The sequence below is a fragment of the Contarinia nasturtii genome, unplaced genomic scaffold (assembly GCF_009176525.2).
Source record: "Contarinia nasturtii isolate CC-2019 unplaced genomic scaffold, AAFC_CNas_1.1 Cnas_scaffold_864, whole genome shotgun sequence".
Lineage (NCBI taxonomy): Eukaryota > Metazoa > Arthropoda > Insecta > Diptera > Cecidomyiidae > Contarinia > Contarinia nasturtii.
Genome location: NW_022198211.1, coordinates 1,302,674 through 1,324,216, shown reverse-complemented (window position 1 = coordinate 1,324,216; position 21,543 = coordinate 1,302,674). Strand labels below are relative to the sequence as shown.

Here is a 21,543-nt window from a genome sequence, read left to right as displayed (position 1 = left end):
TTCAGTCGCTGGACTGCCAGATATCATTGTGTCAACGGTCAACAGACGTGTTTTGAGAAGAAAACGTGCAATTATTAAGCGACAAATTATCGATGGCAATCGTGAGGCTGTGAACGAAAAAATTCGGACTGGGCGTTTAATGTCAAAGGTTATTATTTTTATTTAAATTATTGTTGATTTTGCACCCCATTTTGAGTCCCATTTGACTTGCCACTTGGAGAATGCCACTGTTTTTTCACTATCATTTAGTGAACTGTACTGAATAGAATTGATTACGAATTTCTTAAGAGTTCGCAAGTCACTGTGATGCGATGCAATTCCCAAAAATACAATGTAGAAGTCGTGCGACAACGGTAAAACCTCCCAAAAAGATGGATCATCCGATAAAATAACAATGGGCACGAAAATCGTCAACAAGTTTGAGGACTTGATTGGAGATTGGATTCACCTCAACCGCAATATCATTGCTCTTGACAAGATCAGTTATTTTCGGATGTTTAGCTAATGCATAACCATGACCAATTCGACGACTTACCAGCAAAACTGCATCAATCTACAGTGGCAAAATTGAGAGAAAAATAAACAAAATTGAACACAAATAAACAAAAAAAAATTGGAATGGCAGGTTATTTGACTGCAATTAATTACCAAATTTTCATCAACACTGCCAAACCACGCTGTTTCGTCGGCATGTAAAAAGATTTCTATGTCGTCAGGCAAACGAAACTAAACCAGGTGCCTTGTCTTCCTGTCCAATCTGTTTTTGCGTTTTTTTATTTAAATAATCATACAAAATGATGAAGATTTTTTAAATAAATTATTGTACCAAATCGAAACCAGCCAAGAATTGTGAAAATTTCGCCTGCATTCAACGAACGAAAAAGATTTTGCTATCGTCTTATTAGACTTTTTCTTAAATATGAATTTCGAGCCAATAAACGATGGATTATCACGCTTGAATTCATCCAATTCTTGAACATACATTTCCATTATATCCTCTTCATTGTATTTATTACCATCCAAATCGTAGAGCTTTGCATACGAAAAAATTGAAAAATTAGAAAAACAAAGAATTAAATCTAATTAGCAAGATATTCGACACAAAAATACCTTGGACACGCGACCTCTGAATTCCAAATATGGAACACCATCCGCCTGAATTTCTGTGAGTGCATGCTTGTAGTAAGCCTTAAAAACTGGTGCATATCTAAGAATGGGACGCAATTTAGTGAATATACCCTCAAAATGACTCCACACATCGCTAACGTCTTTGAATTGTAAAAGTGAGTTGACATTTTTATCGAACAGCGTAAACAATAAACATGTTGCGTATAATTTCATCATATTTCTCAGCACCAATTTCAGTTCGGGCATCTTCAACGAGACGCCATGTCGAATCATTATCATCGTTTGTCGGCTGATTACGCGAAAATACAAATTGCAAAATGTCATTGCTGTTGTTCATTGACGTTTGTTTCCACAAATTCGGCCAATAAGTTAATGAAACCACATAGCTTGTGGAGCATAAAGCCTTATTGTGCGCGTGTAAAATGGCACCCTCTAGCACTTTTGTATGATTTGAAACCGTGAAGTGGCGTAAAAGGGAAAAAAGGAGAATTTCATACATGTTTATTTCAGAGCTAACCTGGAACGCCTAAATATCATTTCAAAATTTTAAAAACCCCTTTATATGATAGATATGATCATAATGCCCAGCTCTGGCAGGTAATCAAATATACAAATAAATAGAACGGCAAAAACCATCATGAAGAATGTAACTTTTTCGATAGCAGTGCGTCAATAAAATTGGGCAAAAGTTCAAAAATAGAAGATATGTACTTTTGTGATGCGATTGAAATGTGATATTTTAAAACATGGTGACCAAAAATGCATATCATTATACTTTAAGTTCTACTTCCATTGCATTGGATGGCGATGTTTTTTTAATTAAAAAAGGTCGTTTATTTCTATACAATAGACAACCGTACTTTTTTTTTAAACCAATAATTTAATGTGTTCTTGAAGTGAAAGGGAATTTGAAAAAATAAAACACAAAATAATAAGTACAATCACACGAATGACGTATAAAACAAAATATATATAAATATAAAAACTATAATAATGTGGTAAAAAAATGTGCACAGAAAAACTTTAGCAAATAAATAAATAAATACTCTTCTTTAGCTATTTATATTTTTCTTCATTGAAATGTGTTCATTGATAATTTTTTTTTCTGTTGCAATGCATGTCGATGTTGTTCATCTCTGTTAAATTGTTATCATTTTAATGGATGTCAGATGTACAGTAAATCAATAGTGTTCATTTTTTGTTGTTTTTCTTTTTACTTGGTGTTAACAAGATTGAGAAACTCTTCGCGCGTTTTCGGATCATCACGAAATACACCCAACATTGTTGATGTCACTGTTTTGCTGTTAATCTTCTGTACACCTCGCATTACCATGCACATGTGCCTGAAAAAGAGAAAAACTTATTAGAATATCTGTCAAATTGCATAAATGTGGATTTCAATATTCGAATCGAATAGAAGAAAGAAGGCTGCGATTTATGGTAGCCGCGGTTATTCTTTTAGAATTTATTTTTGAATGGTGAATGTGTGTGTGTGTTTTTTCCGTAATTACTGGTTTTAATTACTTCGACATGTTCTACTTACACTCCTTCAATGACAACAGCGACGCCAGCTGGTTGAACGGCTTCAGTTACGGCGTTCGCAATTTGTTTAGTGAGGCGCTCTTGAACCTGCAGTCGTCGTGAATAAATCTCCACAATTCTGAAATGATATAGTCAGACATGTATTTGGTAAATTGAGTCTTTTTTATCGTGATTTTAGCCATAACAGTATTTTTCCCCTCTCAATTTCAAATCAACCCAAAATGGCAATGTAAAAGCAAATTTGTTCTGAGAATGGATTGATGTGTGTATGTGTGTTTGTGTGCATGTGTGTGAAAAGATGAAGAAAAAAAAGAAAATGCGTGCCATAAAAATTGCGTAATTTACAGAGAAAGAACAAGCTGTATGAAACACCCAAATGAATGTATTGATTATAACGAGAAACGAATAATATGTAGAGTCATTGTTGCAGCATAACAATGACAATTTAGTGACAACATTTATTTTTGGTTATTTGGTTAAATTCGTGGTCTTTTGATTTAAAGCCAAATATTGCTTGAGAAAATAAAAGTTATGATTTTAAACATTAAGTGATTGCTCTCTTAAGTATTGAATAAAATCAAAATTGATAAATGAATTTGTTGTTTGTTGTGTGTGTGTGTGTTTTTGTGTATGTTTTTTCTATCTTCAGTCACATTTTTATAATTGAGTTCTGGCTTCATGTTTATTTTTAATTATATTTCATAAAGAACGCTTCGATGAAATGCATTTTAACTTGTTGTATGCGTATGTGTGGATAATTTGACTAAAAATATTCCAACTTTGGGGAAAAACTTTATGAATGATTCCCTAAATAAGTTTAAATCACAATATTCTGCGTCGAATGTTTTTTTTTTGCCAGATTTAAAGTGAGTTTTCGTACAAAAAAGAAACCTGTTGTGTTTTTAAAGCTTATTGTCGTTAAGAAAAGAGACGAATTTTGCGTGTGCGTGTATGTTTGCAAGTTTTTCAATTTTGATTCATTTTCTTTTTGGTATGTTAGCTTGATAAAATCAAAGAAGTGATATAAGTACCGGATCCAAACGGAAAAAATGCAAAATAAAATAATCATTTTTACTCACCTCGCCAATTTGCTGAGGCCGAGAATTTTTTTGCTCGGCAAATAACCAATTGACACTTTTCCATAAAATGGTACCAAATGATGTTCGCACATTGAAAACATTTCAATATCTTTCACCACAACCATTTCATCATAATCTTCATCAAAAACGGCTCCATTCAATGCTTCTATAAATTTAAGAAAACCACACCAAAATATGTGCTCGATAAATAACTGTTAGTTTTCAATGTCAACCTAGACAGATTGAAATAATTCTCGGTTTTTTCCTGCTTTGTATTACTTAAAATAGTTTTTTTTTAATGGTTCACCGGAAAAAAATAAATACATCATGCACTCAAACTTTCGCTTAAACAAATGGACAGAAGTGCGTGTTGTTGGTAATAAAAAAATTTCCATTGACAAAAAAATGGTGTACCTTCCACTTGAACCAATTTACATACGTCACTCAATCACATCAAGAATTGTTATTCACCGTCATTTTATTTCCAATATGTGAACACACATAGACGAATTTTTAAAGTGAAACCAACGAAGAAGAAAAACAATCGAAAAAAAAATGCAAATATGGAGCCAAATGCAAATTCAAGCATTCGTACTTCAAAAACATTGATCAAAGATGACCGTACGCTGACATATTGATGGTGAACATTAAAGAAGGCAAAAACTTAATACAATCATCTATTGAGATGTTGTGTGTGTGTTTTTTGTCTTGAAGTATGTTTGTGAATACCATATACAAAGAATACAGAATATGTATGTAGTAAATTGATTAAAACCACAAATCTAACCAAGATTTGTGACACGAAAACCGCTACCTGAAATTGAGTCAAGGATTTTGTAGTAAAATGAGTATCGTTGGAGAAGAAAAAAATCCAATGACTTAAACAATCAATGTTTTGGCAATGACAAACAATTTCCATTAGTTCTCCATCACTTGAATATCATTTATCACACAATGTACGCAGAGCTAAGTAAAGTGCTTTTCATATGTGAATTGATTGATGGAAATGGAATAAAACACTTGAACAAAACATTTTTTTTACAAGTGGGTAGAAAAGAATCGACGCATGTAAAAGTGCCAATGCAAAGCTCTTAAGCTTTCGTATGAGTAAGTTTCTTTCCGGATCTTCATTTTTTTTTCTCGAAATACTCGAAGAAATCTTTGCAATTTTTCGAGGAAATAACGATCAGAGCAGTATATTTGCTGGATGAATATCGGCTGATATTTTCAGACGCTGATTCTCAGCGCGTTAAATACAACACAACATCAGTGCAAAGGTTCATTTTTGCATTATCTTTTGGCAGCGGCTGAGAATCAGAGTCTGAAAATATCCAGCGATATTCATCCAGCAAATCACTGGTTAAAATAATAAAAAAAAAAACGAAAAGTAGTCTCACCTTCGATGCTTTGGTCGTAGCCTTTGGTAAAAAAAAGCATTGCCTTGGCAGCTCGTTCCGGTGTTTTTAATAGCCCTTGACGTGATGGATCTTCACCCAAACTGCTTAACAGCAAGCGATACGACTGTGCCATGTCTGGCAACAGAGCTTCGCGCGTCGGTGGTTTGTGATCCAATTCCAAATCATGATGAAATGTACACTTTTCGTGCCCTTTTGTGTTGGGAGAGAACAAAAAAAAAACAATTAATCAAGTGATAATATCGATCGTCATATCAAAGGTTACATTTGATAAATTTTATGCAAAAAAAAACATTTAATTCAATCATTTGACGCCGTTGAGTCGACGTCGTTTCCTTTCACAGCCTTTCACCAGCATTTTATTTTTTCTTTCTAAGCTAGCCGCATCGCTTTCTTTCCATTTCGAACAGGATGCTTGTCCATCTGCATCCCCTTGAAATCGAGTTTGAATTCACATAAAAGAATAATTTGTGCGCAACTCAACATCCAAAAATCGAATAGTCAAGTGAATGGAAAAAATATTATGTGTGTGTGTTATGGATTTCATTTAATATGGCACACACGACAGATTTCCAAAGCAATCACTGCAATTGATATCTCAAATGATATTTCTGATTTGCAAGAGGTTGAAATTAAGCTAATTACATAGCAAGACCAATATATTTATCAACAATAGATGGAAACAGTTGCCGATTGTTCAAATTAAAATTATTTTTATCAAACGAATTCGGGTAATTGATTCTTTAATCAGAACATACTTCCTTTTCAAATTGTTGAGAAAAAAATATTGACACACTGTCTTATTTCTAGAAAAAACAGAATTCCGAGAACTGCTTTCAACCGTTTTATAGCGGTTACATGACTTATATAAAAATTTTAATAATTTTTTTTTTAAATGGCAAAATCAATTTAATCAAGTATCGAACATTGCCTCGCTATAATGAATAGAAAAAATGAAGAATTTTTTTCGGGTTTTTGACTGTCTTTCTGCTGCTACGTGGCAAACCTTTTTGTAATTAACGTGCTGTTTAGATTTCTTAAATTTCTTATTTTCTGTGTGTATTTAAGGTTTTTCTTTACTTATTTTAAGCGCACATTTTTCTCTGTATAGTAATGATTATTTAATGCTTTGTCATTTGTGGTGAATTCAATGTATATTTTAATTCAAGATATAGCAGTGAATAGATTGGGCTACAGCTATAGCAGTGCTATTTTCACAGTTCCTATTCATAGGTGCTGTAATCAAACTGTATGATTCTATCCAAAATACATAAATCTTATGTGAAGCAACAAGTAGAAGCATTGTTTCGTTTTACCACACCAGGTAATTAAATTGATACATTCATTTCAAATAATCTAAATTCTTTTATTTTTCGTCTCATCTCTGCTGGTTATTTGAAATGAATGTATCAATTTAATTACCTGGTGTGGTTGATGTCCTTGGTGTTCGTGGTGTTCCTGGCACGTCGTTTGAATCGCCTTTGAATGCGACAATTTTCAATGGTGCTGGATGAGCTCGTTTTATAAATCCCTTGCCATTGGTGGTCGCTGATTCAGTGGTTGAGTGTTTTTGGGCATTATCGTTATTGTCATCATTTCCGTTAAGTGAACTTGTTGCGTGGTTGGTTTTTCCATTTTGATTAGCATTTGATTCATCACCATTTCCATGCGATAAGCATGGTCTGCTTCGAGCTTTTGATGAATTTGTATCGTCAATGGTATTGTTCAATTCACTTCTTTCATCCAACGAGCGATTCATGATGAAAATGTTCTCTTCTTTTTGGATTTTCACAAAAACTTCTTTTCAAAAACGTTGTTCAAATAATCGGAAGTAAAATGTTTCGTGGCAGAACGTTTTATACAAACAAAAAAAAACACACACACAAAAATCAGAAACTGTCTTTGCACTTATATTCGGAATTTTCGTCCCGATTTCCGTTTCTTTTCACACAAAACACGAAATAAATAAAATAAAAAAGCGAAATTAGATGGAAAAAACTGGATGGTTAAGTTATGGTAAATGTAGAGTATATATTTGAACACATGCACGTCGTACGGCTATTTCTATCAAACCATCAACTAAATCGTTCAACGAATCTCAATCAACTGACCACAGAACAGATTTCATTGGCCGTAATAAAAGCAAAGGTAACAGCAGCAAAAACAGCAGAGAGCAAAATTGCAAACAACGGAAACAGCAGCATTGACACAAACACTTTCAATACACATATGCCAAAATGTTGTTGAAGGTCTTGCCTTTTCCATCTCTTTTTCGGTGTTGTTTCAACCAATCTCTTTCTAACTGTTGCGTACAGTTGGTTGTTCGGTATGCAATTTAGATTTATTTATTTTTTGAAAAGGGCATTTAACAAACGAGCGATAAAATGGGGACGAACACAGAGAACGGTATATAAAAGTGGAGGCAGAAAAGGGAAAGACACATAACACACACAATAGAGTGGATGACTTTTTCGAAAAAATTTAAATATCAAAGCCTACAGCCTAGAGTAGTTGTATAAGCATGAGCTTATTCCAAAACAGCCATTTTTTTATGGGTTCATATGTCATATAGGGTGGCGACTTGAACGAGAGTGAAGAGAAACTTCTTCAAAAAAATCGAAAAAAATGTGATTTTTAGTAATAACAGTTTTGGTTTATTTTTTATATTTCTACGCTCAAATGGATCTTATTTCATCAATTAAGACCATTTTAATCTTTATAAACTTCAAATGGCCAAATTATACAGATTTACTAATCTTCAAAAATCGTTAAAAACCAGCAAAATTAATAACTTTCACTAGTCAACCAAAGGTTTTGTTGGTATGCGTGTTAGAAATAACTTGCATTGATTTAAATTTGAGCAGGGTTCAACAATGTATATCGCCCGAATGACAGAAAGCTGTCATTTCACAGCAAAACAAATATGTTAACCTCTATTCATCATGCGAGATTCAGCTTGCTTAAATAATATAAAGTGATTTCGACTTAAATTTAAAAAAAAATGTTTAAAGTAAATAGATCGGTGTTTGCGTTGTTACCAAATGTGTGCGCGCATAAGTTGCAATTGCGATTGGCATCAAACGATAGCCGCCAATCGAGAATGTTGCAGAAATTGTTAACGGGCAAAAGAAAGCCTTTTTCCAACAATTTCAAATGGGTCGAATCATCAACGACTCCAAAATTTGAATCCATTAATACAATGCAGAAAAAAACATCAAAAATGTCTATCAGAAGAACTTCCATGTTAAACAAAATGTTTATGCGTCATATAACAGATATAATTGCAAGTGGTGAAATTGGAGAGGAATTATGCGGTCTTGGATTGCAAATTACGCGGGTTGAAGTGTGTCTAAATTATCAAGGATTGAATATACATTGGACGGCATCGGAAACCAATGATTTGGATAGAGTGGAACAAAAGTTGGAATCGATCAAGAAACGTGTGCGGCATGAACTACATCAAATGCAACTAATGGGCAAAATGCCACATTTAACATTTGTGCGAGATAATAGTTTGTTCTTTTTAGACACGTTGAACAATGTGATCGAAAATGCTGATTACGGTGATGATTTTAAACCAACACTCACCAGAATACAAGAACAAGATTTTGAGAATCAAACAGAGGCGAACAAGGAACTGAATGAATCGTCGTTACCATCGATGAGAAACGATGTATTTGGAATTGATCATGCTTTGTTTATGGGTCGAGTAAAACAACACATGGCCCAATCAAAACAAGCATGGAAAAGATACGAAGAAACACAATTAAACCCAACCACTGCAAAACCATTTACATTTAATACTTCGTTTGAAAGTATTCGACAAGAGCAAGCCAATGAAAAACAAACTCAAGATGTGTTGAAAGAATTTTTACTAAAACGCAAACTATTGCGTAAACAAAAGCGAATGGAAGAAGCTGAATCAAATTTAATGGGAGAAGATCAACAAGAGGAAGACTATGAAGATGAATACGTTGACTACGATGTAGATGACGATTTTGAGGTCGAATATCATACATCTTATGATGAACATAACTCTCATGAGAGATAAAAGTTACCTTTACAATTGTTATTTATATTGGCTAAAAAAATATAGAATGATTTAAATAAAAAATACGATTGTTTTTGTGTTTTTTTTTTTTTTGGATAATTTTATTTTCATGAAAATTATTTCATAGAAATAATCCGTTGTTTCGGATCCACATTATTGTTGCAGATGGTAATTTATACAACATACTTATAGCATTTTACACACTTGATGGTTTATCGTGTAAAAATTAACCGCAAACGATGCGAAAAAACGAATTTGAATGGATCTATTCGAAAAGACCGAAGCCCATGTCGTCATCCTCTTCTTCTGATTCTTCTTTCTTCTCCTCTGTAAATAGACAAACAGAAATCGATATTATTAGCACAATTTTGAATTATGGAATCACATTTAAATTCATTGAAAATGAATTATTAATCAGATTAATAGATGTCGAATCAATGTAAATTCATGCGAAAGATGGTTAAATTGTGTTCATCATTAAAGAAGAATGTGCAAAGCATCATTCAAATTTGAATTGGATGTCACACTGTGGATGTGAAACGTACCTTTCTTTTCAGCCTTGGCTTCAGCAGCTGGAGCAGCAACTCCGGCAGCGGCTGGGGCAGCAGCACCACCACCAACTGGCATTGAAGACAATTTTTCACGTCCTTCTTTGATCAATTCTTCGATGCTTTTGCCTTTGAGGTCAGCAACGACTTTGCCCAAACGGGTAGCATCAGCTTCAATACCAACTGAGCTGAGGATTTTTTCAATATCTGCGGTTGCTGGTGATTCTTTGCCACCAAGGACAGCCAATAAGTATGCAGCCACGTAACGCATTCTATTTGAAGAAACAGAAAAAAAAGAAAATGTTTAGTTAACAAACGTGTAGAAACATAACCTCAATATATTTTAATATTACACTCTCGTTCATAGACAATTCGACGGGTAAATTCTCAGATTTACTTTTTTCACACACTTCTTTTAAATGTGACGGAACATCGCTATGGAGTCCTTCAGATAATGTAGGTAATTATCATCATATGAATTTATTAAATCAAATTGTCTATCACTTCAACACAGGCAATGTGTGTTTATCAATGAACACCGAGTGCGTATCGCACACACAAATTTTTCAACGCAAAAAATCGAATTAAATCCAAATCATCCGAATGAATTTAATCGATTTTTTATGAAATTCGATAGTAACATTTAATTTAGATTTATTTTAAGTAAAAATTTACACGAAAAACTTACTTTAAGTCTGTATTTTTGTGACACGAAACGTGTAATGCAAAATGAGACACAACTTTACTTCTTCGAGAACGTCAAAGAAAAGAACGAATGGTTGAACCGTTGACATACGGTAAGCTTCAATTTAATATGAATCGCCTTTATGTAGTGTTAACAGATGTCAACTGTCACTTTCCTCGAAAGCGCATCGTGGTGCGTTCACATTACGCATGCAGATATAAAAATAATACATTTTTCAATTGATTAAAAATGTTATTCGTGTAGTTTTTTCAAAATGTTGCTAATTCTTGAATTTTAATCGTTGCGTCATTCAAAATTCATTCAACAATTTGAAAATTAATACCATTCAAACTGCCAGTATTTTATACACTATTTGTCTCTATTCACATTTAACGCATGTCATCTCTTTTACTCTATTCATAGATTTTTCTCTTTTGTACAAACGTATTCGCATGAGTTGTTTACAGTGTTTTGCAAAGTTCTAGTGCATTGTCGTTTTCGTGCACAGATTTCATGTTTTTTATGTGCCAATGTGAAATCAAAAGTGAATTTGTTTGAATGTTTTTTCTAAATGATTAAACAAACATCGGCACTTAAAATGTCGAATGGAACTGAGCAAAATTCACCCATCCACAAAGTTTGGAAACCCGAATGTAAGTGTTTCGAACAAATTTTCCAAATTATTCATTGGAATTTAAATTAATTATTTCCGCTTGTTTGATTTTTTTCTATATTTGTGTGTATATGTATGGTTTAGTGTACAAAATTCAATTGGAAGCTCCAACGCCAAAGGCATTATTGCGAAGTGATGATATTAAAGATGATTTGTTGCCGGATTGTTATGGATACGAGTATCATGGTGTAATGGATCATAAAGAATCCGAAACATTACTCAATGAGAAATGTGATGGATCGTATTTGGTGCGACAAAGCCCTGGTGCGACCGATTTTTATACATTGTCACTTCGATTTAACAGCCGCACCAAACACTATAAAATTTATTATAAGCCGAATTGTGGACATTTTCTTAAAGAAGATTTCAAGAGATTCGAGACTATTCATGATTTAGTGGCCGATGGATTGGTGAACTTTTATATGCAAATGCATGCGGCTCCAATCATAAAATCGATGATGACACAAACAAAAAATAGCTATCAACAAAGTCCATACATGACACTCAACCGACGAAAATTACGTGCCCTTTCGAATGATTTGCGTAAGAGTTTAAAATATGATAATCAACCGCCGAATGACAATGCCACATCGATTACAACATCATTGACCGCAGCATCAATTACGAATTCAAGTGAGACAAAAACCACCGAAAATACACAAAAACAAAACGAGGAAAATATGAATCACTTGAATTTAAATGAAAAAAATCAGGCATCGACCGTCGACGATAGCGATGTTCTTCCAGTGGTTTATCAGAAATCACATAAATTCAAAATTCATACATTCAAAGGTTTAAATTGGTGTGAATTTTGTGCTAATTTCCTATGGGGTTTCACTGCTCAAGGTGTCAAATGCGAAGATTGTGGCTTTATTGCCCACAATAAATGTTCCGAATTAGTTCCTGCCAAGTGTCTACCCGACATGAAGAAGATCCGCGGCGTTTTTGGCTCGGATTTAACAACTGTGGTTACAGCACACAAATGTACGATTCCATTTGTTGTGCGACGTTGTGTGGAAGAAGTTGAAGCACGTGGAATGTTACAAGAGGGCATCTATAGAGTATCTGGTTTTGCTGATGAAATTGATGCTTTGAAAATGGCACTAGATCGGCATGGTGAGAAAACGGATATGTCTGAATCAGCTTATAGCAATATCAATGTCATCGCTGGAACTTTGAAATTGTATTTAAGACTTTTACCTGTTCCTCTCGTTACATATCATGCATACCCAACGTTTATTCAATCAACGAGTAAGTTCATCGACATGTATTTTCAGATTTGTTTTTGAATCATTTAATTTATTCTGTTTTTCCCCTCCCAAATCAGGTTGCACATCAATTGGAGAGCAAGTACTAAAAATGCGTGAGGCTGTCAAACAGTTGCCGCCAGCTCATTTTAACTGCTTGAAATTTGTTATCGAACACCTTAATAGGTAATGTCATTTTGATATGACTCATATCGAGTTGCATTATAAAATTCCAAAATTAACATCATTTCCACCCACAATTCGAAACAATTTCAGAGTTTCTTCTCATCACGCTGTGAACAAGATGACCGAACACAATATCGCCACCGTCTTTGCCCCAACATTAATCGCAACACCGCCACATTTAACTGATTTATCGCAAGAAATATTTGCACTGACTTCATTGATCACCCATTGCCATGCGGTTTTCATGAATTAAATCCCATTTTCCATACATACATATACTCAATCGAATTTCCAATATTTTATTGCAAATTTAGCATGAATTTTATATTGAAAATTGAAATTAGTCTAATTGCAATGTTTTAATGTATTTAATTAAGTGTATAATCATTAATGATAGGCCTAATTATTATATATTCAAAGGCGTCATTTTTTTCTTTGCACAATTTTGTTTTTGCTGTACGCACATTTATATATCGATCATCACATTCAATCCCATCATTTTTTTGGAAATGTTTTTACATTTAGATCCAAAGCGAAACAAAAACGAAAACAAAAACACAGGAACACTTTTTTATTCGTGTGAATAACACAATATTGGTATTTATGTTTGCTAAATCCAAGTGATATTTTTTAATAAATGTCGTAATTTGACAAAAAAATATTTCTTTTATTGAACGAGAAAAACTATCTATTTTTGCGTGGTTTGTAATTATCAATCGGATTCCCACTAGGACCTGCAGACCGTATCGTTGTGATGTCTTGCATACGTTTTAAAAAACGGATAAAAATTAACTGCTAAAGAGCGAAACCATTCAATTGATTTTCTTGCAGACTGTTTTATCATAAAATCTACTGATTGTATTCGCCGAAATTATACATGCTGATACTTTAGACTAACTATCAAGCGGATGAGTCGAGTAAAGTGTTCTTATGAATGAATAAAATCAAACCAAAACACAATTTACATTTATGAGAAAATAGTACGCGTTGCGTGTTATGTATGACATAGCAAATATACTATTTTCGATTCAAAAAATTGGGTGGTTACTTTTGCGTTACTGCACAGTCAACTTATCAAGTTTCTATTTTTCTCACCAAAACAATACACTATGTGTAGCATGTAACCATCAGATAAAATCGAAGAATGAATTATGAATTTGAGTCGCATTGTTATAATTGATCTTGAAGTAATCGCATTTTAAATGCACTTTGAAACGAAACAGATAAATTCTTTCCGACGATTTCATTCGTTCTCGAAATATAAAAACATTTTCAAGATTAAAATCAAAACGAAATTTTTCCTCAATTATATAATTAAAAGTAGCAAAATGCTTTCTGTCAAAATGAATTTTAAGATGATCTTTAACAACATTTAAAAGAATTTATTGCGTCAAGAAAAATTCTATGAAACGAAACCTAAACAAATTAAAATCGATATTCTTTTTATTACGAAGTTCCATCGAATTGGTCGCGCTATTGGGAATCAATGACATCTTCATCCAAAAACAAAGTTTTAATTTGAATCAACAATGCTGTTATCTGAATCACCTATTAATCACATACAATATAGTACCGGTTCATATATCAATATAAAAAATGTATTCCTAAAGATGCTTATTATCGATGTGATATCACATTTCCAGAAAATAATTTTGAATCTTTGACATTCAATTGTAAGTTGAACAAATATTCATTTAAATGCAAATTTACTCGCCCATCATAAATATTCTGTTTCGCTTTTGTATATTTGTTTCAACAAATGAACGGAATGATTGGAAAATCTAAAAGCAAATGTTTGTACAACGATTATTGACATCGACTGTTTCAATGAAGAATGATAAAAAATGACGTCGTTGGTAATGAACATTTTCGATTGCTTAATTCGGATGGTTGGTGTGTAGATGTGGTTCAAGGTCAATTGAAAACAAAATGATGCACCATTTATGGTCAATGTGGTCATTGCAGACGGAATTACATTAAAAATAATAAAATATATACTTGCAGACGGCTACAGACATTCGAATAAAAATTTTTGAGATAAATAACCTGTTTCGATGAAGGTAAAGGCTGTGCAAAACGATGTGCGATTACAGAATTCTTCCGTTCGAAAAATTCAGAATTTGATTTTATGTGCGAAAAGAAATTCTATGTTGTCAACCGAAATAGCAAGCATCAAGCCTCTTTGATAATATCTCTTTATATGAGATGTTTATCTACTAGTTACCAAAGGTCAATGCACGAACGTCTTTTGCCAATTATGAACACTATATTACTGAATGAATACAAATGAGAAACAAAAAATCGAACCCTGTTTTTTATTAGACACATTTGAATTTTTTATCAACTTATTTATGTTTATCATCAAAATCGATAAAAGTGACTCACACACTCTGTATCAACGCAAATCCAATGGTAAAAACAAATATTAATATGTTATGAAAAATATAACGAATGTTATGATATTAGTTTCCACGAATCGATCGTAAAATAATAAAATTAGATAAAAATTGAAACATAAAAAACGATCCAAAGTGAAACGAATGCAAATAACACTCCCACACACTGTCATTATTCAAAAGCTTTAACTTTGATGAAATTGAATCGATTACATTTACATTAGCTACTTCAAAAAAAAAAAAAAGAAGTGATGACGTCTTTGTGTCACAAATTGTAAAATAATTGAACATCAATTCAACCATTTTTGGAGTAACACTTTTCCATCGTTGTTAAATTTTTGTAAAGGTGACGTTGTCATCGAGCTTATTTTACCACGCGGATATTCAACGCATTTGGAATAATTTTTATTTGATTAGCTGGTAATGATTAGTTATTAACTTTCTATTCCATGAAAACCATTGCAATTGGTTTCATAATCGATTCATTTAAGGAGCAGAAATCATATATATATGGAAGAATGCAAGCTAATCCAATAACAATGTAAATGCTTACCTTGATCTTACGACTACGACACTGTTTTCTACGATATAATTGAGGTAGATTGAATAAAAAAATGATCTTTTGCATATAAAATATTAAAATCGATTCAGGTCTAGATTTATAAAGGTGTGTGCCTTGTGTTTTTTTTTTCATGTTCTAAGAATGCGCTGTCTGCCATCCACCGCCGGAAACATTAACTATACTCTATTTTGAAAAGAACAACAAACAATAGAATCATACCACCAATATAGCAAATCAGTAACACACGTGCGGCCACTCAACACCAATAGCCAATTAATTCAACATCGCAAAATACATAAACAACAGCAGCACAACCCAATATTGTCGAATAAATTGTGAGACGAACGATGCGAAAGGCGAAAAATCACAGATTTTCTATAAAAGACCGTTAAAGCGCAAGACTTTTGATTAGTTTTCGTATTGAGTGCTTGCCGTGCGGATCGTGTTGAATTTTATCGAAAGTGTGCGTTTTTAATTCTAGGAACGCCTTTTTAACACCTTTTTCTCTAGTTCTAATTATAAATATTTTCAAAATGGTGAGTGTTTCACTATTATTTTCAGATGATCATGAAAATAACAATCAAAAATACATGGATAAAAACAACAATAATAATAATTGGTGATCAATTTTATCATCTTTCAACTAAGATTGTATAACAGCATCGTATATCATTGAAGTTTCATTACTATCAAATACGATCGACAACATTCAAACAAACCATTTGCTGAATTTTTATAAAAATAAACAGTGTTGTCATTGTTGATTCTGGATGGATAAAAAAATGTTTACATAACAACTAATGGGACATAAATAATTAAATTTCGAACTGTTTACTGATTTAGAAAAACGAATATAAATGCGTAAATTTGAAGTGCAAGATTCAAGGTGATATTTTGTTCATTTTTCATTGGCCAAATTCCAATTAATGATCCTAGGCTCAAATCAATGAATTTATTTTTCATCTTCTGCCTAATCGCCGAAATAAAAACAACCGAGTGAAGAGTAATTAACTAGAAAACAAACAAAACCGGTTGGTTTGAATAAGCCAAGATTTGGTAAAAAGAAAAAAAAGTCGTAAAAATCGTTTGATAATGTTTTTTGAGATACAAAATAAAATCGATATAGCTAAGAAATAAAATTAAATCAGTCATTTCTAGTTATGAAGATTAAGTGGATTCCAAACAACTACATGGACTCTTGTTGAAAATTATCTACGGATTAAATGACAACGGATCAATAAAATAACAAGTTTTGCGTGCCACCAAAGTTATTTGGATGTTTTTTTTGCGTGCAAAATTTCCAATGAAAAAAAAGTGTTGTAATCGCGGGTTCGTCGTTTCGCATTCAAATGACTCACAATGAAGATGCTCGAATAAAATTTAAGCGATTGTTGTGTAAAAAAAAATGATAATAAACCAGCATAGCAGCTTAAAAATGAGTCTTCTTAAAGCCAATAAAACTATCAATTCTAGGCATTTAACGATTCCGAAAATGTGAATTAAAATATATTTTTTTTTTTAATTCCTTATTTTCAGCAAGCAACGTCGGTGTTGTTGGTAGCAGTATGTTTGTTCGCATCAGTCTATTCAGCATTAGGTATGGGAACGCACTATAATCGTGATGGCCAAGTCTGTCATTTGTGCAATGAAGAACAAGTAGTACCATACAAAGAAACATACACTCAAGATGAGGTTGGAAAACGAGTGGTAGGCAGTCCTTATGCTACAGGCAATCAGGTTTATTCTACAGGCAATCAACGAGTGGTTTATCGGACTGACGAACGAATCATTTCACGACCATCAAGCTCAAACTCATATGTAGTTAATAGAGCCGACTCCTATTCAAATCGTAATTTATTTTCATTTTTTTTTCTGATAACACTAGTACAACTAGTAGTATATATAACTTTAACACTTTTATTTGAGACACCACATAACCACAAAAACAGACAAATAAATTAATGGAACAACACAATGAAACATATAATAATGATAATATTGACTAATCAGCTCAAAAAATCTGAATATTAAAACGGTAGTAAGTTATTATTTGTTTTCATCCAGATCATTTTGGCACCCACTCGAGATTCCTACAAAGGTCATACAAATTTAATAACAGGGGTATTAGATATTAGAGACTGTCTGTGATCACCTTCAGCTGTGATATAACAATACGATATTATTGTACACAAAACACACAACACACATATACACTTATCATAAGCACAAATACACAAAAGTAAAAAACAAACAAACAAATAAAATACACAAAAATCCAAGTTAAACCACACACATAAAATCTAAAAAATGCACAACATTACTCATTTAAACTACAGCATAATCACTTCAATAACAGGCACCAAAATGATGAAGCTTGCAGCATAGACCACTCGTTGCACCAAGCGCAATAAAAATACAATAAATTACTGCCTAATCTTACGCTTCGTAAAAATCATGAAGTGAAATAATGTTCGTGTGCACAATTTACGCTTCAAATTAAATGTATGTGGAAGCGTTTATCACAGCATGGCCAAATCGATTGTAAACTAAAATCGCTATTTTTTTACCAAATACACTTGAAATTTATAAATCATATTGAATGTGTAAAGGCTATCAAAGACAAGGGTGTTTTAACAATCCCTGCGGAATAAATGCAAACTGTCACGAGGCATTAGGCCGACCTGTCTGCAGTTGTCCAATTGGCTACAGCGGAAATCCATTGGTTTCATGTAGAAGATCTGAATGTCTAGATCATACCGAATGCCCTGGCCATCAGTCGTGCAGAAATGGAAATTGTATTGATCCATGCTCTGGCACTTGTGGCGTAAATGCTGAATGTAGTGTGCGCAATCATGTTCCTGTTTGCAGCTGCCCAAATAAATACCGAGGCGATCCTTTCACATATTGTACCCGTGCGGATCCAGGTTAGTTTCAGGATCCTGGTTAGTATGAAATAACAACAACAATAAAAAAAAACTTCAAAATAGCAACCGACGGAAATCAATGAATGAAATCAACTGTCGAGTACAAAAACAAAAAAAGTTGTGTATTTTACTTGTATGTGTGTGTGTGTGCTTATGTGTTTTAGACATGTGTACATAAACTTGAAAAAACCCACAATTTTACCTTGAAAATGTTATTGAAATTTCTTTTGGCTGGCTCTCGCGTAATATTCTCAGCCTCACATGATTAATTGCTACAGCAATTTAAATGCTTTTTTTATTAACCACTTAAAATATCGTCTTTTGTCTGCTTATGCTACAGGTTTATTGTGGGAATTTTAACGAAACACAAAGAATATAAACAGACACCAAACAAATCGAACAATGCTGAAATGAATTTCAACATTTTCGAATTGTGTTGTAGGCGTTTTTAGTTCAATTTGAATACAATTATAAAACAAATTAATTCAAATTCTGTATAATGAAAATGATAGAACATCTTGAGCTTGATCGACAATTAAGCAAACGTTCCATAAATGGAATACAAATGATCTAAATTTGATGAATATGAATATTATATCAAATACGCAAATTCCGATTGACATTGATACCAGTTTCATAAATTCAAATTTATTGCCTACATCATTTCTATATTTTCATTAGCTCAAACCAGATAAAACAATATGTTTTAATTGATTTTGGCTATAATAGACACTGCTATTACTTTGCTATGATTTCAATAAAAGACATTTATTTTTCGCAATTATTATATAGAGGAATCATGCCATACCGGAGGACGGTGGGGACCATGCGGTGAGAACGAAATAGAATTTGTTTTATTCAATTGAAAACTTAACCTTTTTATTCATTAATTCAATCAGGTGAAAATACAAAATGTGAAGTCATCAACGGTGTACCTACCTGCAGTTGTTTGCGCGGCTATGTTGGCCAACCGTTGAGTGGATGTCGTCATGAGTAAGTTTCTCATGCATCCTTCCAAATTGGGAACTCAATAATATATTCTGGTATGACGTATGAATGAAATTTAAAATAAATCATTTTTGTACAGATGCGAATCAGATTATGAATGCGGTGGACAAGAGTTCTGCAAAGATTTCAAATGTCAACAAGCATGCTCAGAATGTGGTATTGGAGCCCAATGTGTCAGAGTTGCAAACCATCGAGCCATTTGTGAATGTCCAAAGGTAAGAGTTTTATCTCAATTACGTTAAAAATTGACTGTGAATAAAATCGTATCATTTCAGAATTACTTTGGCGATGCATACAACGGTGAATGTCGTGCCGAATGTTATGGAGGTAATTTAAATGAAACCTTTTTTGTTTTCGCCATTTAATTGTATAACGATTGTTAAATTTTTAGATCGTGATTGTCCATCGGGTAGACCAGCTTGTATTTATGGCGTATGCAAAAACCCATGCGATGGTGCTTGTGGTAAGTTTCGTTCAAATATTCAATTGTTCAACATATCTCGGGCATTGTACACACTTTATTGAGTAGTGTGAAAGTCGTTCAGTGTTTACCCTATCCAAAAAAAATATTTATTCATTCAAACAGGTAGAAATGCTGACTGTAATTTGAGAGGATTAACTCCTATTTGCTCATGTCCACGCGAAATGACTGGTGATCCATTTGTGAGCTGCCGACCTTTCACTCCACGTATGTGTTGTTGTGTATTGGTATGAATTTTCTCATATGATCGAATTTTAATAAGCAAAACTTTTCTACCTTTTCCATACAGAGGATTTGTGCTCACCACACAACCCATGCGGAACTGTAAGAATACTTTTTAAGATCAAATGAAATGTATTTATTGGTTTATATTTTTTAGAACGCAAAATGCACACCAGGTCACGACAATACTGGCCGTGAGCGTCCAGGTAAATATTTTTATAATAAAAAAGTCAATCTTATCCTATTAATGTCTCCGATGTTTTCATCTTCCCATGCAGTTTGTACTTGTTTGCCAGGATATACCGGAAATCCATTGACACATTGTGTGCGCGGAGAGTGCCAAAGTGATGTCGAATGCTCAGACAGTCGGGCCTGTATTAACTATTCATGCGTGGACCCCTGCCTTGGTCAGTGCGGAAGCAACGCAATTTGCGAAGCGAAGCGACATTTGGCCGTTTGTAAATGTCCCCAAGGATTTACTGGCGATGCCTTAGTGTCCTGTCGTCAATCGCGTTCTTATCCAGTCGCTAGATATTATAAGAAAAAATAAGTTAATTCGAATCAACACCAATCGGTTAAAATAGACTTGCCACACACTGAACAAAAAAAAAATACTTTTTCACTATCTAAAAATTCAATAACTCATACGATTTTCTATGTGTTCAAAGTCGTCGAATAAAATACACAAATAACACGAAGTAGAGAAGAAGGAAAACGCGATATTAGATGCAAAACCGTTCAAACATTTTTCGTAATAAGCTGCTCATCAATTGTTTGTTTCGTTTTCATTTTAATTGATTTTGAGTACTGTATTAATATATTTTTTATTCTGATTGTTTCGTTTGTTCATGTTTTTATCCAATTTGCCATGATACCGATCTCGGTATGAATAATAAGTTCTATTAAACTCAAATTTTCTTTAATTTTTTTGTAAGAGCATATTAGGCTTTGTATAAAGAATAAAATGAAAAAAAAAAAACATCTAAAAATAATGAAGAAACAGGTGTTATTTATTGACCCTTTGCTATATAAAAACATTCTTGATGAATTCATTAATATGATTAACTGAAATCAAACACGAAAATTTAATGAGTTTGTCAACCTTGATAGGTTTTAGTCGGCCCAATCGAAATGAGTTTCCTCATGAAAATGTCGGAAATGTGCGTTATGAGTTTTTTTCGATCAAAAATCGTTTCAACTTACCCCCCGTATTTCTCAGAAAGAGAATTCTTGATAAATTGGCTGTCGGAAATGAAGAGCGAGTCAGGCACCGCACGCAATCTATTCCGTGATTTTTGGTGAAGTTTCACTTGAAAATACAACAACTTACGTTATTCAGTCGCATGTAACATGGAACACATAGTCAAATCTTGAAAAAATCTTATAACAGTAGAAA

The 21,543-nt window shown here is 33.2% G+C and overlaps 5 protein-coding genes and 1 pseudogene across 6 annotated transcripts; 3 read left to right on the top strand and 3 right to left on the bottom strand.

Annotated features, from left to right (window-relative positions):
• Positions 1-162: 162 nt before the first annotated feature.
• On the bottom strand, positions 163-1,627 carry LOC116342637 (annotated as a pseudogene).
• A 550-nt stretch (positions 1,628-2,177) lies between these two features.
• On the bottom strand, positions 2,178-7,283 carry LOC116342398 (GTP cyclohydrolase 1-like). The gene is made up of 5 exons (XM_031769997.1): positions 6,587-7,283; positions 5,147-5,356; positions 3,750-3,915; positions 2,672-2,788; positions 2,178-2,471 (listed from the first exon to the last, which is right to left on the bottom strand). Exons 1-5 carry the CDS (start codon positions 6,921-6,923, stop codon positions 2,342-2,344), a joined length of 960 nt encoding a protein of 319 aa, XP_031625857.1. The 5' UTR covers positions 6,924-7,283; the 3' UTR covers positions 2,178-2,341.
• Positions 7,284-8,094: 811 nt separating this feature from the next.
• On the top strand, positions 8,095-9,259 carry LOC116342518. Its single transcript, XM_031770165.1, has one exon. The coding sequence runs from the start codon at positions 8,166-8,168 to the stop codon at positions 9,213-9,215; it is 1,050 nt and encodes a 349-aa protein (XP_031626025.1). The 5' UTR covers positions 8,095-8,165; the 3' UTR covers positions 9,216-9,259.
• Positions 9,260-9,298: 39 nt separating this feature from the next.
• LOC116342517 (60S acidic ribosomal protein P2) lies at positions 9,299-10,584 on the bottom strand. Its single transcript, XM_031770164.1, has 3 exons — positions 10,452-10,584; positions 9,761-10,035; positions 9,299-9,542 (listed from the first exon to the last, which is right to left on the bottom strand). The coding sequence occupies exons 2-3, from the start codon at positions 10,032-10,034 to the stop codon at positions 9,481-9,483; spliced, it is 336 nt and encodes a 111-aa protein (XP_031626024.1). The 5' UTR covers position 10,035; positions 10,452-10,584; the 3' UTR covers positions 9,299-9,480.
• Positions 10,585-10,883: 299 nt separating this feature from the next.
• On the top strand, positions 10,884-13,165 carry LOC116342379 (N-chimaerin). Its single transcript, XM_031769960.1, has 4 exons — positions 10,884-11,101; positions 11,206-12,372; positions 12,449-12,554; positions 12,645-13,165. The coding sequence occupies exons 1-4, from the start codon at positions 11,020-11,022 to the stop codon at positions 12,805-12,807; spliced, it is 1,518 nt and encodes a 505-aa protein (XP_031625820.1). The 5' UTR covers positions 10,884-11,019; the 3' UTR covers positions 12,808-13,165.
• A 2,750-nt stretch (positions 13,166-15,915) lies between these two features.
• On the top strand, positions 15,916-20,980 carry LOC116342453 (neurogenic locus notch homolog protein 1). Of its 2 annotated transcripts, none has more exons than XM_031770069.1 (12): positions 15,916-16,048; positions 17,049-17,361; positions 18,122-18,436; positions 19,229-19,267; positions 19,336-19,429; positions 19,524-19,659; positions 19,720-19,771; positions 19,836-19,907; positions 20,031-20,132; positions 20,215-20,249; positions 20,305-20,353; positions 20,426-20,980. In XM_031770069.1, the coding sequence occupies exons 1-12, from the start codon at positions 16,046-16,048 to the stop codon at positions 20,695-20,697; spliced, it is 1,482 nt and encodes a 493-aa protein (XP_031625929.1). In that variant the 5' UTR covers positions 15,916-16,045; the 3' UTR covers positions 20,698-20,980. The 2 variants fall into 2 exon arrangements, with proteins under 2 accessions (XP_031625929.1, XP_031625930.1); XM_031770070.1 differs by having other exon boundaries at positions 15,917-16,048; positions 17,049-17,109.
• The last annotated feature ends 563 nt before the right edge of the window (positions 20,981-21,543 follow it).

Excerpts from the sequence above, each read along its gene's own strand:
- LOC116342379 (XM_031769960.1), top strand. The coding sequence starts at position 11,020 with ATGATTAAACAAACATCGGCACTTAAAATGTCGAATGGAACTGAGCAA. Across the intron at positions 12,373-12,448 it reads AACGTTTATTCAATCAACGA|GTTGCACATCAATTGGAGAG; the intron begins GTAAGTTCATCG and ends CTCCCAAATCAG. Across the intron at positions 12,555-12,644 it reads GTTATCGAACACCTTAATAG|AGTTTCTTCTCATCACGCTG; the intron begins GTAATGTCATTT and ends AAACAATTTCAG.
- LOC116342398 (XM_031769997.1), bottom strand. The coding sequence starts at position 6,923 with ATGAATCGCTCGTTGGATGAAAGAAGTGAATTGAACAATACCATTGAC. Across the intron at positions 3,916-5,146 it reads CTACGACCAAAGCATCGAAG|AAGCATTGAATGGAGCCGTT; the intron begins GTGAGACTACTT and ends TTAAATTTATAG. Across the intron at positions 2,472-2,671 it reads GCTGTTGTCATTGAAGGAGT|GCACATGTGCATGGTAATGC; the intron begins GTAAGTAGAACA and ends TCTCTTTTTCAG.
- LOC116342453 (XM_031770069.1), top strand. Across the intron at positions 20,133-20,214 it reads CTGCCGACCTTTCACTCCAC|AGGATTTGTGCTCACCACAC; the intron begins GTATGTGTTGTT and ends TTTTCCATACAG. Across the intron at positions 20,354-20,425 it reads TACTGGCCGTGAGCGTCCAG|TTTGTACTTGTTTGCCAGGA; the intron begins GTAAATATTTTT and ends CTTCCCATGCAG.
- LOC116342517 (XM_031770164.1), bottom strand. The coding sequence starts at position 10,034 with ATGCGTTACGTGGCTGCATACTTATTGGCTGTCCTTGGTGGCAAAGAA. Across the intron at positions 9,543-9,760 it reads AGCCAAGGCTGAAAAGAAAG|AGGAGAAGAAAGAAGAATCA; the intron begins GTACGTTTCACA and ends GTCTATTTACAG.
- LOC116342518 (XM_031770165.1), top strand. The coding sequence starts at position 8,166 with ATGTTTAAAGTAAATAGATCGGTGTTTGCGTTGTTACCAAATGTGTGC.